Source organism: Heliconius melpomene, chromosome 7 (assembly GCF_056956725.1).
Source record: "Heliconius melpomene rosina isolate 202511_hmr_F chromosome 7, ASM5695672v1, whole genome shotgun sequence".
NCBI lineage: Eukaryota > Metazoa > Arthropoda > Insecta > Lepidoptera > Nymphalidae > Heliconius > Heliconius melpomene.
In genome coordinates, this window is record NC_140395.1 from 912,712 (window position 1) to 927,976 (window position 15,265).

At 35.8% G+C, this 15,265-nt stretch overlaps 2 protein-coding genes across 3 annotated transcripts in view; one reads left to right on the forward strand and one right to left on the reverse strand.

Moving 5' to 3' along the window:
- Positions 1 to 3,270: 3,270 nt before the first annotated feature.
- Positions 3,271 to 12,558, forward strand: LOC146537147 (protein artemis-like). 2 transcript variants are annotated; one of them, XM_085187885.1, is made up of 5 exons: positions 3,284 to 3,363; positions 3,680 to 3,906; positions 5,158 to 5,596; positions 10,947 to 11,331; positions 12,455 to 12,558. In XM_085187885.1, exons 2-4 carry the CDS (start codon positions 3,879 to 3,881, stop codon positions 11,311 to 11,313), a joined length of 834 nt encoding a protein of 277 aa, XP_085044011.1. In that variant the 5' UTR covers positions 3,284 to 3,363; positions 3,680 to 3,878; the 3' UTR covers positions 11,314 to 11,331; positions 12,455 to 12,558. The 2 variants fall into 2 exon arrangements, with proteins under 2 accessions (XP_085044010.1, XP_085044011.1); XM_085187884.1 differs by having other exon boundaries at positions 3,271 to 3,906.
- The window catches only part of Pdk (pyruvate dehydrogenase kinase), a 28,152-nt gene continuing 25,079 nt past the window's right edge, over positions 12,193 to 15,265 (reverse strand). The window contains exon 9 of the mRNA XM_085187883.1: positions 12,193 to 15,151. Coding sequence (XP_085044009.1) covers positions 15,008 to 15,151 — 144 coding nt within the window. The 3' untranslated portion in view covers positions 12,193 to 15,007. The remainder of the gene's footprint in view (positions 15,152 to 15,265) is intronic.

Sequence of the window (15,265 nt, forward strand, 5' to 3'; positions counted from 1 at the left end):
CTGAAATCCATATTGAGACTCAGAGACAGTACACTCTCGGCGGAGCCTGAGGTCGATCATGCGCTCGAAGAGCTTCATGGTATGACTCATAAGCTTAATGCCCTTATAACTACCACAATCTTGAACACTGCCCCTTCCCTTGTAAATAGGGGTAATAAAGCTAAGCCGCCACTGATGCGGCATCTTGCCAGTGTTCAAGATATGGTTAAAAAGGTCAGTAAGCACGAGCACACCAAGAGAGCCCAACGATTTCCACGCTTCGATCGGGATATCGTCAGGTCCCACCGCTTTTCCGTTCTTCATGCGTCGAAGGCAATTACGTGTTTCGTCAAGGGTTATTGGGGCAATAAGTCCGAGGTTAGGCGGTGGGTCGTGATGAAGACTGCATGGGTGCTGAGTATTCAGCAACTCCTGGAAGTAGCTTCTCCACCTCTCCTTCACAGAGTCATGATTACAGAGCAGCGTGCCCTGGGAATCTCTGACGCAAAGACATTTTGCGATATCTTGCGTCACTTTATCCCGGGAACGTGCCAGTTTGTAAATGAGCTTCTGCCCCTCCACAGTTTCAAGTTTATCATACAACGGTGACAAACTCTCACTGCGGGCTCTGGCTACAGCTCTTTTACAGGCACGTTTAGCTACTACTCCAGTCTGTCTTCAGGAGAGTTGGATTCCTGCCACTTCTTAAAGGCAGCCTTCTTTTCACGAGTCACCTCCTGGACCTCGTCATTCCACCACCATGTCTCCTTGTCGATGACACGTCCTCCCCTAGAAACACCAAGAACTCGCCTGCCTGCCGCAATGATTGCCGACTGAGCCCGATCCCAAGCATCCTGAGCAGTCTCGGTGTTAGTCGAAAGATTATGACTTTTCACCTCTGCCAGGAAGTCGGTCTGCATCGGTCCATTCAGCAACCACCACTTGATCCGAGGCCTACGTTTCTCGGCTACTTTCTTCTTCGGAGTGACGTTAAAGTCCATGACAAGAAGACGATGTTGGGCCGTTAGGCTTTCGCCTGGAATGACCTTACAGTTAGTTACCCTGCTCATATGACACCGTCTGGTCAATAAGTAGTCTATTTGAGTTGAGTGGGACCCGCACTTATACGTAATAAGGTGCTGAGAATTCTTTTGGAAGAACGTATTCACGACGGCCAGATCAGACGCAATACAGGTTCTCAGAATGTTTTCTCCCTCTGCATTGCGAAGACCGTGCCCAAAACCCCCGTGAACACGCTCATACGGCTCAGCAGCCCTACCGACGTGCCCGTTCAAGTCCCCCCCAACTAAGACCACTTCGGTACACGGCACAGCAAGTAGCACCCCTTCATACTGCTCCCAGAATGTCTCCTTTTCGGCCGCGCTACATCCCGCCTGGGGAGCATAGGCACTGATTAAGTTTGTGATGATGCCCTCAATCAGTACCCTCACTCGCATCAAGCGGTCGGAGCGACGGTCAACTTCAAGGAGCCCATTCTGAAGCTCTTCAGAAAGCACTACCGCTACACCGTTTCTACCCGAAGGTGACCCAGTGTATATAAGCCGGTAACCCTGTCCGATGTTACGGGACTTATTGCCCTTCCAGCGTGTTTCCTGGAGGAAGGCATACTGGACCCGACGTCTCATGAGTACATCTGCGAGTTCCCTGCATCGTCCGGTCAGAGAGCCAATATTCCACGTTGCAAAGCGGAGTTTCCGTCTGGGTACTAGCGTCTTTAGCCGTGCCCGTACATGACACGGTAGCCCTTGCCCACTTGTCGCAGGTGTAGGGCGATGTGCCTGCGCGTCTTTTTGCGGCGACGCCCTAGCCGTACCCAGTCTGTTGTTTTGTCGGTCCATTTAAGTGGCGGTTGGCGGTTTTTAAATGGAGCGACTGTCTGACCTCCAAAACCCCTTTGTGGGGAAAAACCGAGGAAGGGAGAGGAAAATAGAAGGGGTAGGATAGGTAGAAGGAGGGAGCTAAGGGAAGGGGGAGGGGAAGGGAGGGAGTTAGGACACCATTCTTACGGACTGGATGAGGATGTAAGAGTGGCGGCTCGATCATCCGGGGTCGCGTACCCGTATGCCCACAAACAAATATCGGACAGATATTAGTCAGGACATCCTCTGGATGTCCTGACTAATATCCTCTGGATTTCATGTATTTTATCGTAATGTAATATTTATTTGTTACTGTATGAAATAAACAACTAAAAGTTGGTCAGTGTAGAATAACACTCACAATAAGATTTAAAAAATGTCACTATTTCTTTGAGGACAATTTGAAATGAAATTTTCAAATAGTATTAAATCAATATTGCTTAACAAAATGTATAATACAAACTAATTGCACACCTGCACTTTTTACTCTCTCAGTTTACTCCTAAAATGTGAGTTCAACAGTGGCGTAGCGAGCGGTGCGGTCGCACCGGGCGTCAAAAGGAAAAGGGGCATCAAAGTCGACGATTACTTTGTTTTTCTTTGTTTTTTTAGACTTTAGACCATTTTAAAGGGCATCAAGTCCTCTAAGCCGCACCGGGCATCAAAAGGAAAGGAGCATCAAAGTCGACGATCACATTTTTTTTAGAACTCATGAACGTCGACGATCACGTTTTTTTTTAGAACTCATCAAAGTCGACGGTCACTTTGTTTTTTAGACCTTAGACCATTTTAAAGGGCATCAAATCTCCTAAGCCGCACCGGGCAGTAAATACCCTAGCTACGCTACTGGAGTTCAAAAACTTTCTCAAAATCCAAATGAATCTAATTCTTATTTACTTAAAAAATCATCTTCACTTGCGCATTTTTTGATCAAAATTATAACCTTACCTTACCCGGAAGTTTAGAAAACCGTGTTTTTTTAGCTTCATCTTGTATCCCGCACATAGAAGGTTAGGCATAGGGAACCTGGGAATCTAGTGTTAAGATACTCCGTTCAAATTTAGGTGCTTTCCGCCAAGTTCTGGAGGCACAACATGTTGAGTGACGGAACTCAACACCACCCTTTGCCTCGTCATCAGAGCGAGCAAAACGCAATAATTAATATTTGATTTCCTCAAGTAGGAATCGAACTCACAACCTTTCACGTCTATAATCGCACGCTCCTGCGCTGTAAGTAATGAACTCAAGTAGAACTATTTACCTAGTTAAACATTCAATATCGACACTTTCAACGAAATCGTCATTGCACTTTACAATTCTCGTAACAGAACTCAATTTATTGCATTGAACTGTCACGCCTAAAGGCCATAAGCAAGAAACATCCACTTGACGTTCACTTGATAGTTGACGTTACAGTTGACAGTCTTATCAGTTGTTGTGTAAATTGTAAGCTTATTTAAAACAAAAGCTCGGATCCCCATAAGAAAAGAACTGAGCTAAAAAAGTCTACTACTTATATTTTATTTTATTTTATATTTATTTACTTTTCTTCATGACTATAACGCAATAAGTAAACAACAATTATTATCGCTACTTAATAGATAAATTATGAATTTATCTATTATCTATTTATCTATTTCAATTATGAATTTATCTATTTAATATATACAAATAATATGGCAAACATACCAATGCATTTAGCATTAGCATAGCATAGTACATGTACATTTATTTATTGCGTTTTCATGTTTCGACCATAAAAATTACAAAATGGTAAAATCATCGTTTGACGGTATTATATCGGAACTTCCCTTTATAAGAATAGATAATTTTGAAGTAAAACAATTTAAACCTGAAGCAATAAAGGCATATTTTTTGAGTCACTATCATACAGATCACACAGTTGGCTTAAAGGCTATTGATTTTTTTAAATGTTTATCATCGACTAACTCAAATATTTATTGCACCGAATTAACTGCTACTTTTATAGACAATGACTTAGGTTATGATAAAAGCATTATGAAATTCATTAAGCCATTAAAAATGGGTAAGTTATTTTTTTACTTCTTTTAACACACTGTTTTCGGCTTATAACAGGGGCTGAAAACCTAGATTTAAGACACTATAGATCATATCCCAACCACTATTCAATTCTTGGGACATTGCCCACTTGCAATGTGGCCAGTGGCAGAATAACAGTTCCACAAATTGCCTTGTAAAGAGGAAATGAAAGATAATTCACCCTTCAGGCCCTCTATTTCTACACCCTTGTTTGCCACAATGATTAAATTTGTTAATGTACATTTAATCTTGAAAGGGCCCATTATACCTACATTTGGGTCACAAGTCGCAGGCACTGTTGCAATCCTCTTCCTGCAACTTAATGAGCCACGCCACGCCAGCCACCCATGGCGGGATTCATACAAAGCTTAACAGTTTTTTTGCCTGTTTAAAATATTAGAGACCGTCGTGGCACAGTGGGATGAGCGAGCGACGTTCGTAGGTTTATGTGCACTCTTTGAATCAGGAATGAATTATTTGATATTTCCATTTCCTCGGTCTGGTAAAAAGACAAACCGTTGTGTTAAGTTCCGTCACTCAACACGCGATGCCTCCTGAAGTCACACACTAGATTCCCTTTTTCTTTATTGCTATATGAGCGATCTCGCTCAACGGCCGCAAGCCTAGGTTATGTACAGCAGACGGCACCCTCGCCGCCGACGACATCCTCTCAAGGAAACCACGTAACGCTTGCGATTTCTTAGAGATAAAGCATTTTCTTCCCTACCCCACCGGTGTCGCTGTAAAGGCCAGTAGGGCTAACAGCATTAAACTCAAAAAATCAATATAAATACATTGAGTATCAGTATCATCGTAGTTTATCCTTATCTTTTTAATATTATGTATATATTTTTGAACAAGTTTTATGTATGTGTGTATAACTGTATATATGTGTAAGTATGTATTGTTTTTCAATATATGTATATATGTATGTGTAAAGTATATATACATTAAACACTTTTATGTAAGTTTATTTTTATATTATTGACTTATTTTATTATATATTATTTAATTATATTTCATAAAATTTGCACTGAGACGTTGTCCCCTTTCTCCTCATTACAATTTATCCGTAATGTTTCAAAGGTTGTCTGGTAGAGATTGCTTAAAGCAATAAGACCGCCTTTGCATACGTGTTTTTCTTTCAATTTTATTTGTGTTATTCTTTGTATATATTTATTTCATGTGTGCAATAAAGTATATTCTATTCTATATTCCATTCTATTGATTGTTTCAGGTTCAACAACGTTGACCATACAACTAGACGACACCACAGTGTACCTGACGGTCACTCTGATACCAGCGGGACACTGCGCCGGCTCCACTATGTTTTTATTCAAAACCATTGATAAAACAATCTTATATACTGGCGACTTCAGAATTAATATAAACGACTTACATAAATATAAAGCATTACATATAAAAGAGAAACCTATAAAATTGGACGCCCTGTATGTAGACACGACGTTTTTAAAGGAAAATTATAATTTTTTTCCGAAAAGAAGCGCAAGTGTCGAACAAATGATAGTTCGTTTGATTGATTGGTTGTCGACTGATGACAATATGGTGGCGCTTTCAACGTCAGCTCGATATGGATATGAACACGTTTTTAACGAAATATATAAACAATTAGGCGTCAAGGTTTATGTGGATGATAAAAGGTGGACCTTTTATAGGTAAGTATATATTTTTTTACTTATTTTATAGGAAAGAAAAAAAGAAACAAAAATACTCTGGACCCTTGGACCCTTTAACTTTGTATTTATTTTATATAATTCTAGAGTCCGTCGTGGCGTAGTGGGATCATGTCTGGTTTTAAACGCAATAACAGTGGTTTCGATTGCCTCTCGAAGGAATTAATTATTTTCGTTTCCTGACTCTGGTACACAAAGCGTTGTAGTGATTTTCGCTACTCAACACGTAAGTAATGTTTCGAAAATTGACTGGAAAGTGGGAAACGAAGTATCTCAACTATGTTCCCCCTGTCTTCCCTGCTATATGAGGGATACAGCGTGACAACACTTCTTATTTATATACTTCTTACATATTACTACTAAACTTACTCGTGAGCGGACGTGTTTCTAATTTTTTCTAAATTATATTAAAAATCATTGCGCAAAGTTGATCTTTAAAAGTATAGTGTTATAAGCTCGGCATTGGTGTGACGTGTAGTGAGTAGAACTTTTAAATAATTCTGTCGGTCGCGGCACACGCGGCGCCCGCGCTTTCTGAGATAGGCTCCTCCTCACCCCGAGTAAAAGGGATGGGCTGCACGAAGAAATAATTCATCCCTGTCGCACCTCTTTACTTCGCTGCGCTCGGAGCTATTACGAGTGAGTCATCGCGATCTAGCTTAAATAAACCTTAAAGCTAGCGTTTAAAAAGTCGTCGAGCATAAATAGCGTAAATGCACTGTTCGGCCTGTCAATCGCCGATTGAAGACCAGCTATACTTGAAATGTCGGCTGTGTTTACTATATTATCACACTCTTTGCATCGGCATATCGAATAAGGATTTTAAAAATCTTACAAATGATACCAAATCGAAATAGTCATGTCCGGCCTGCCGCAATAAAGCTCCTAAGAACGATAACTCGAATACGCCAGTCCGGCCGATGTCGCCTAGCTCGCGTTCTAACGTTAACGTGGCAAAGCGCGGAACTACTGAGGTGCGCGCCGGTATGGCCGAGAATATTTTCTGCTCACCCTCTTGTTTATCACGTTCAGATATTCGTAATATTATTAAAGATGAGCTTCGTGCTTGTATGTCTGATTGCGTTGCCGATTTTATGAGTGATATTAATATTCAATTGCGTGAAATGAAAGACGATATTAAAAATTTTCACGAGTCTATTACTTTTATGAATAGTCACTTTGAGAATTTAAATGCTGAGATAAATGCATACAAAGATGATATCGATCGTATTAAGAAAGAAAATGAATCTCTTAAAAATGATCTCATGGCTATATTTGAGCGCTGCAGCCAATTGGATCAACTTATGCGTTCATCGAATCTAGAACTTCAATGCGTACCTGAACATAGAACGGAAAACATAATTAATATAGTTAAGCAACTAGGTAAAGTTGTAGCCTGCCCTATTAATGACACAGATATTTCTTACTGTAGTAGAATTGCCAAAAAAGATCCTGGAAGCCCGCGGCCCCGTGCTATTTTGATAACATTAAGTAGCCCCCGTCAACGTGATACACTCTTGGCAGCTACTATCAAGTACAACAGGCAACATCCTAATGATAAGCTGAACTCAAGTGATCTAGGTATCAGCGGGAATAAAAAATCTGCGATATATGTTACCGAGAATTTATCACCCGAGAACAAGTCACTTCACGCGTCGGCACGGCTAAAAGCCAAGGAACTTAAGTACAAGCATGTTTGGGTGCGCAGCGGCCGTATATACATGCGTAAAACTGATACTTCCGAATATATATATGTTCGCAATGCAGCAACTCTGGAAAAATTGTATAATGAATAGATATCCGTTATTGCTCTCTTTGTTGATGTTAAATTACCTTTAATCTTTAGTTAATTATAATTTTTTTGTTATAATTCTCGTCTTTAAATATATATTTTCAGAATGTTAGAGGCCTACGCACTAAAACATTAGACTTGTATAAAAATGTATTATGTTGCGATTATGATATTATTGTGCTTTGTGAAACTTGGCTAAACCATACTGTATTTAATTCAGAATTGTTTAATGATCGTTACGTGACATATAGACGTGATCGAGAGACTAGTGAATTTCACTATAATAAATCTGGTGGTGGCGTCCTAATTGCGATAGCTAAACGGCTTGAGTCGCGTCGACTAATCAATTTTGAGAGCGGCTGCGAAGACCTTTGGGTCGAACTGGATATATGCAACACACGTGATTCCCTAGAAAAATTATATCTATGTGCGGTCTACATACCCCCACCGATTCAAAAACACATTCTTCAACATTTTATTGAGAACACTAGTCGAATTTTAGAAACTCACTGTAACACATTAGTACTAGGAGACTTTAATTTAAGTTCAATAACATGGCCCAATAATAAAAATAACTTACCCCCGTCATTACCTGGCCCACTGGAGAACATGTTGGTTGATTTTGTTGCTCTAAATAATTTGGAGCAACAAAATACAATTTTGAACAACCAAGGAAAGATTCTGGACCTAATACTTTCAAATAAAACAATTGAGCATTTGCAAATAAGCAAATATGTGCTTAGCAATGTTGATCCATATCATCCACCCTTGGAATTTGTCTTGTCATGTCACAGTGCCCCCTGTCTCCCTTCCAAGATTCCCAGTGACAAGTTTAATTTTTACAAAGCTGATTTTAACAAAATTATAAATGATTTGAACACTATTTCTTGGGTTAATGAATTCTCAGTCCTGATGCATGTTGATGATATGGTTTATACATTTTATAAAATAATCAAGGAGGTAATAGCGAAGCACGTGCCTTTAAGTAAGAACGTACATCAAAAGTATCCCTGTTGGTACAATAAAGAACTAATAAACTTGCTCAAAGAGAAATATAAAGTACGTGAAAGATATCGTAAATATAAAAATCCTTTAGATGAGCTTTTTTTTCTAGTGCTAAAAAAGCGCTGTTTATTTTTGATCGAGACCTGTCACAAGAAATACATTTGTTACATAGAGGAGTCTTTATCAAAAAATCCCAAGTTATTTTGGACTTACCTGAAAAGTAAACGGCAAAATAAAAGTACCTATCCATCATTAATGCATTTAGACGGCAGACGAGCCTCCAATGGCTCTGATATTTGTAATCTCTTTGCATCTTTTTTTGAATCCGTTTATACAGCGCCATCTTCCACTTTAGCACGCTGTGATTCACCATCAGTCAACTCTTCAATTATAAATTCCTTGGCAGGATTGTCTTTCTCTCAAAATGACGTACAGATTGGCCTCAAACATCTAGATCGCAGTAAAGGGGCAGGATCTGATGGTATACCAAGTTTATTTGCAACTGAATGTTCTGAAGCGCTTTCTTTACCTCTCTCGATCATATACAACGAATCAATAAAATCCGGGTTTTTTCCTACCGCATGGAAAGAATCTAGAGTTGTACCCATTCCTAAGTCTGGAGACGCGGCATCTATAAAAAATTACAGACCAATTTCTATACTGCCTGTGTTTGGCAAATTGTTTGAATTACTAATAAGACCCACAATCACCTGGCATATAAAGCAATTGATATCGCCTCAGCAGTTTGGTTTTCTTAAGGCTCGATCTACGACCACCAACCTTGTCTCATTTGTAACGTTTTTGACCGATTCAGTTGACTGTAATATCCCAGTAGACACAATTTATACAGACATAAGTAAAGCTTTCGGTACTGTCGACCACAATATTCTTATTCACAAGCTTTCATCTATTGGTATTACAGGTAACCTATTAAAATGGTTTTCCTCATATTTATGTAATCGGACTTCCAAGGTTGTTGTCAGTGGATACTCGTCTCAACCATTTAAAACCCAATCAGGTGTCCCCCAAGGATCGGTTCTGGGACCAATTTTGTTTAATATATTTATTAACGATATTGTATCACTATTTAAACACAGTGAATGCTTTCTTTACGCCGACGATCTTAAAATTGCGAAACAAATAAAAAGCAAGCATGATGCTGACCTCCTACAAGAAGACTTGAACAGACTAGTCGATTGGTGACAGATTAACCGCATGGCCCTGAATATAGATAAGTGTAAGTATATAAGATTCTCACGTAGAACTGATTTAAATGACTCGCAAGCTTATATTATTAACAACAAGGCATTAGAAAAAGTAGCAACTATCAGTGCAATTCAAATGTTGGGCTTTATTATAAGGAATACTAAAGATCTTAAGAAGCCTCATACCAAGATTAGACTTTATTCGGCCTTGGTTCGATCTGGTCTGGAATATTGTGCGCAAGTCTGGTCACCATACTACGAAGTACACATTAAGCGTATCGAGAGGATCCAAAAGCGTTTCCTATGGCACCTCTCCTACAGTTGTAATAAAGCTAAACTATTGCCCACGTATAAAAGCCGCTTAGAATATTTCAATCTTATTAGTTTGTTCGATCGAAGACAATTGTTGGATCAGGTTTTTTTGTATAAATTAATTAATGGTAAGCTAGACTGTCCCCTTCTTGTTGAGAAACTAAATATAAATGTGCCTTCAAGGTTACCCCGTGCACGTAACTATACTCTATTTTTCAGCAAAATTTCAAAACAAAATTGGGCTTGAATGCTACAATAAATAGATTAGCTGACGAGTATAACAGGATGACAAAACAACCTGACGCTAGCATTGATATCTTCTCAAATAGTCTTCAAATGTTCAAAAGTAGAATTTTTGCATTCCTGCGTTCTTCTTCGTCTTGACACTGGGGTCTTCTGTCTCGATCACGTATCTGTATGTTAGTTCTTATATATTGTATTTTTCGTTTGTTTTATTATATATCCTGTATATATATATCCCTATATGTGGTTTCTGTTAAGTTCTTTTTTGTTGCATAAGAGAAAATTATATGTCTGTATGTATGTGTGTATATATATATTTAATAATAGTTATGTAAGTATATGCAAGTAATTAATTTTAGTATATTATGAAACTGTCCCTAATCATGCCGTGGCAGCTTATAAGTAAAGCAACACTAAGCCAATAGTTTTAAGACATGTTTGTAATATCTGATTAAGTGTATGTTTTGTTAGTTGTCCTTAATAAATAAAAATAAAATAAAATTATTTACCGAACTACGTATTAATATTATTAAAATATTTAGATATTAGCACCCAATTATTGCGTGCAAAGTGCAAACAGACTGTCCTGTTGCAGATATCGAATCTTTATAAGTAAACAGTTAATAATACTAACGATGCTTCAGATATTCAGTGTCTAAACATAACTTTAGTATAGTTATTGTTATTATTTACCATCAAAACGGGAAATAGCTATAATTCCGACGCACGCACACGCACAACGCACATTTTGTAACATTTTATTCCTTGTTCTCAGCCAAATACAACATTTAGTGCCCGGCGTAACGAATTCTCCGGACGAAACAAGAATACACCTTTGCTTTAAGTGTACACTTGAGGAACACTACGACAACAGAAAAAAATTTCTCAAAATCAAACTTTCGGCCTGGACATGGGAGAATTTTGACTTAAGTCTCAATGAAACTTGCACAGACATGGTAAAAGTGAATAATCGAAATAATCTGATGAAAGTTTGTTACGCAACACACTGCAGTGCGCAAGAGCTGTTGCATTTTACAAATTATTTATCACCATCCAAAGTCGTAGGATTTCCGAATCCGTTTTTCCGTAGGAAAACTGACAAAAAAGTTGATAAAAATCTCTTGAGGATGTTGCTTGATTGACACTTGGACTATCGATAGGTATGTACTGACTCGACTTACTAATGATGTTATTGACACTTAAAAATATATAGTTACTAGTATTACACACTAAGGATAGCAAATTAGTTTTAGAAAACTTATAAAATTTGATCTCTTGTTAAGTGCTATAATCACGCGCATCGTACATGCCCTGAAGTACCTAAAGACTTGATTTTAAGATGTTTTTTTTTAAATCTTCCTAAATGAGCGGTGAGCAATGGTTCAGAAAGCAATCATCAGGTCACAGTCACATAGGTACGTGGTCACAGGTAGACTAAGATTTTAGTAAACAAATTGAAAAATGTGACTGATTGCTGCCTGTACTTGGATAGGAGAAAACTTATTATTAATGGGTGCATTTATCATGGAACTCAATTTTTTCCCCTTTATCTGTTTGTCTTTGCGTTTGTACACGCTAATCTCTGAATTTATTTTTTTAAAATATTATCTTTTGGCAATAATATAAGATTAAACTAGCCAACCCAATTTGAGTCGCTAGTATATTATAAAAAAATCTTGGAGACAGAATCGAAACTGCAAATATTGTAAGTATGAGACGCTCCCCATTAAAGACATAACTCGATTTTATTAGGTCGACAGGTAACTATACATAAAATCTACTGAATTTGACATACTTGTAATAATTATATCAGAGTGAAATTAGAATAAAATGGAAATTTTGAGCTGGAGCTCGGATTTGGAAAGTGGAACTCCTCAGAGGTTAGGTACCTACTAGTAAAAACATTCGAGTTTAGAGTCATATAACTTATAGTTCGGTGGTTTTTCTGTAGAACTTAGTATAGAGAAGCTTGTCTTTTCACCATTATGTTATTTAAAGAGGAGTTTAAAATGAAGGACACATTCAGAATTTAATCTTTTTTTATTAATAAAAATTAAAGTTTTAAATCTCTTCTACTCTTACAATTAAATTACATAAATAATAATTTTGGAATAACGCTTAAAAACTAAACGAGTAAAAGAAAATGCATTAAGTAGGCTTAAAACAAAATGCATACTTTAATATAGTATTTTATTAATAGGTTCAGAACTAAGTATAACAAAACAGTCAGTACTAAAGTGGCATAACTAAATATTATTTTAATTTATTATTTTATTTATCAAGATATTCCGTCGTCCGCTTTCCTGGGAGAAATTGAGGCGTTGTCGAGTGGCGGAACTGAACGTCACGATTTGTGTGACCAGAGCGAGGAAATAAAAGTAATAGGGGATTCCTAAGAATTTATATATTCTAAGCAGATGAAAATTATAAGCAATTACGTGTATTGATACACTTTTTTTCATAAAAAAACGTATAAATAAGAATCCAATTGTTTATTGTCCACTTTCATACTGAGTCCCAAAAAAATATTATTAAGAATTTGTGCCGGTATAAAAATTAAGTTATACTTACTATATAAACTATAGTTATACTTACTATATAAACTTACTCTGCTAAATATAAAATTGATATTTAATGATTATCTTCGTTTTTTTTTCAATTATCAAAAAATTTAATAAGAATTTAATTATATTTTATTATATCTGGAAAAAAAATAGGTCCAATTTCAAAATTACAAAAAAGTCAGAGACAATACTATCTTTTAAAAAGAGGCACTGGGTGAACTGTACACTGCCATAAATAATTGTTCTATAATAGACAAAAAATAATATATTTGATCAAATATTGATATTTAAAAAAATTGTACCTATACTTTATAAAAAAAAAGCCTTACAATTCTATTATACTTTACTATGGTGACTTCTTTTATTAAAAATCATACACTATTTCTAGATTGTGTAATTATTAATTTATTATATTTCTATTTTGACACTAATTTCCATACAAAAGCAATTTCATTTCATACAAAATTATTTTATAATCTTTTGTTTTCACAAAATTTCTTATCAATCTATATATAATGTTAAACCAAGTGACAGTTCTAATTAAAATAAAAAATAGTTGGCAAATTATTTTATAAATACAACCTTCTTTAGAATTTTTGAGAAATATTATTTGAGTGCTAGCTAACTAGCTTGCTTAGGCTGGCTTCAATTTGATTTAGAATATTCATATATTCGAAATAAGTAATCTGAATGTTAATAAGGAATTTAAAGTCAACGAAAGCAATGAAAGTAAAATTATGAATTTTATAAAAAGCCTATATACTATATTTTAATCCACAAACAATTGAAATTAGCCATATTAAAAAAAAGTATTTTTATTGATAAGTAATAATGAAATAAAAATTTGTTTGCTTGCGTGTGTGTATGTGTGCATGTGTTAAGTCAAATACTGTATTATATATATATTTGTTGTTTTATTTTTGTATCATCGTCATAATGGCTTTAAAAATTATATACAAAGCAGTTTTTCAAAAGTTATATCTATGATATATAGATTTTTTTATAATTATAACTTATAATAAAAGAGTGTTTTATTACATTTATCACACCACTCATATACCATTCATTTTCTCTTTAACTCCACACTGCGTCCCGATAACACGAAAACGCTTAATTTTCGTAACGTTGCGCATGGAGTGAAATCGAACCCACAACCGTCGCGTAATTGAAAAAAGTTTAACTTTTGCCAATTATTGAAAACAAACTAAAACACACAGATAAAACAAAATCTGTTGTCATAGGAAATTTAACATTCAGTCTCACAATCAATATTTCTACAGAGTATCACAAAATTAAATAATGATATACAAACTAAGAAAAAAAATCTTACAAATGGGGTTTTTTAATTCCATTACGTTTTTTTATAATCAAATATAATAATATTTGATTATAAAAAAACATAAGACGATATGTATGACAGTATTTACAAATTTTATTATATTAAAAAAAATCTGTACTTAAAGCATTTTGGAATATATTTTAAGTTTATTCTTTTGTGGAGTAATGGAATTTCGCACCACGTTTTGCCGCATTACCGGAGCAAGGAAATGAAAATATTAAATATTTCATCACCCAGAGTGGAACCATTTGTTTGAACCCGTTATGGGTTCATTGTGTTTATTGCGCCGCTGCGTCACGGTGACTTTTATAATATTATTTTTGTATAGGATGTTCACTTAAGCAATTTAATTAAAATATAATATTTAAAATTAATTAAAAAAAAATATTAGTACAAATAACATTTTGAATTTAAACATTATTAAATATCCATTTTATAAAAAGAAATTGTTAAAAAAATGTTGCTACATTTATTTTTTTATATTACCTTTAACTGTGTAATATATCATTACTATTATGTCATGTACTTTACCAAATAAAACTGGTTGTCTATATTTACGCTGTATCCCGCATATGGCAGGGTAGCTAAAGGGAGCCTAATGTCAAGACATTCACCACATTCCCCTCAATTTTCAAGATATTGTGTACAGAGTAGCGGAACTCAGCACCAAGGTTTATCTTGTTACTAAAGCGAGAAAATGAAAATAATTTATTACACATAAATTAAATAAATATTAAATATTTTTTATATAAAGTATTTTATGGTTTTTTATCCACTTGTTTTGTACCACCTTTTTTATTTATTTAACATTTCCTTATCCTTGCGCTTTATAAAAAAAACGCTCTAGAATACAGAAAAAAATAATTATACAGGTGTTTCGTTTAGTTGAAACTTTTACACTTGTACTGCACTTTTACACTTATTAAACTATTTTCACGCTTTATGCGATAACGTTTTGTTTCTACAGTTGTTAGTGAGCGGCGCGGACCAGTCGCCGGGGGTCGGTGAAGAGCGGTAGAACTTAGAAGACGTGCGATTAAATATAGGAAGGAGTTCGTTAGCTTCGTTTGATAGTGCCTGGAAATTTTATATTTTGTTAGTATTTTTTTTTACGTTGGGATATCGCATATAGCAAGGCAGAGAGAGTTAACGTAGTGTTAATACTTTGCTATTTTTCTTTTACTTTCCAAA

Bases quoted from the DNA above. Each gene is read 5' to 3' on its own strand.
- LOC146537147 (XM_085187884.1), top strand. From the start codon at position 3,630: ATGGTAAAATCATCGTTTGACGGTATTATATCGGAACTTCCCTTTATA. The intron at 3,907-5,157 runs GTAAGTTATTTT...TGATTGTTTCAG, and splicing joins CATTAAGCCATTAAAAATGG to GTTCAACAACGTTGACCATA. The intron at 5,597-10,946 runs GTAAGTATATAT...CCTTGTTCTCAG, and splicing joins AAAAGGTGGACCTTTTATAG to CCAAATACAACATTTAGTGC.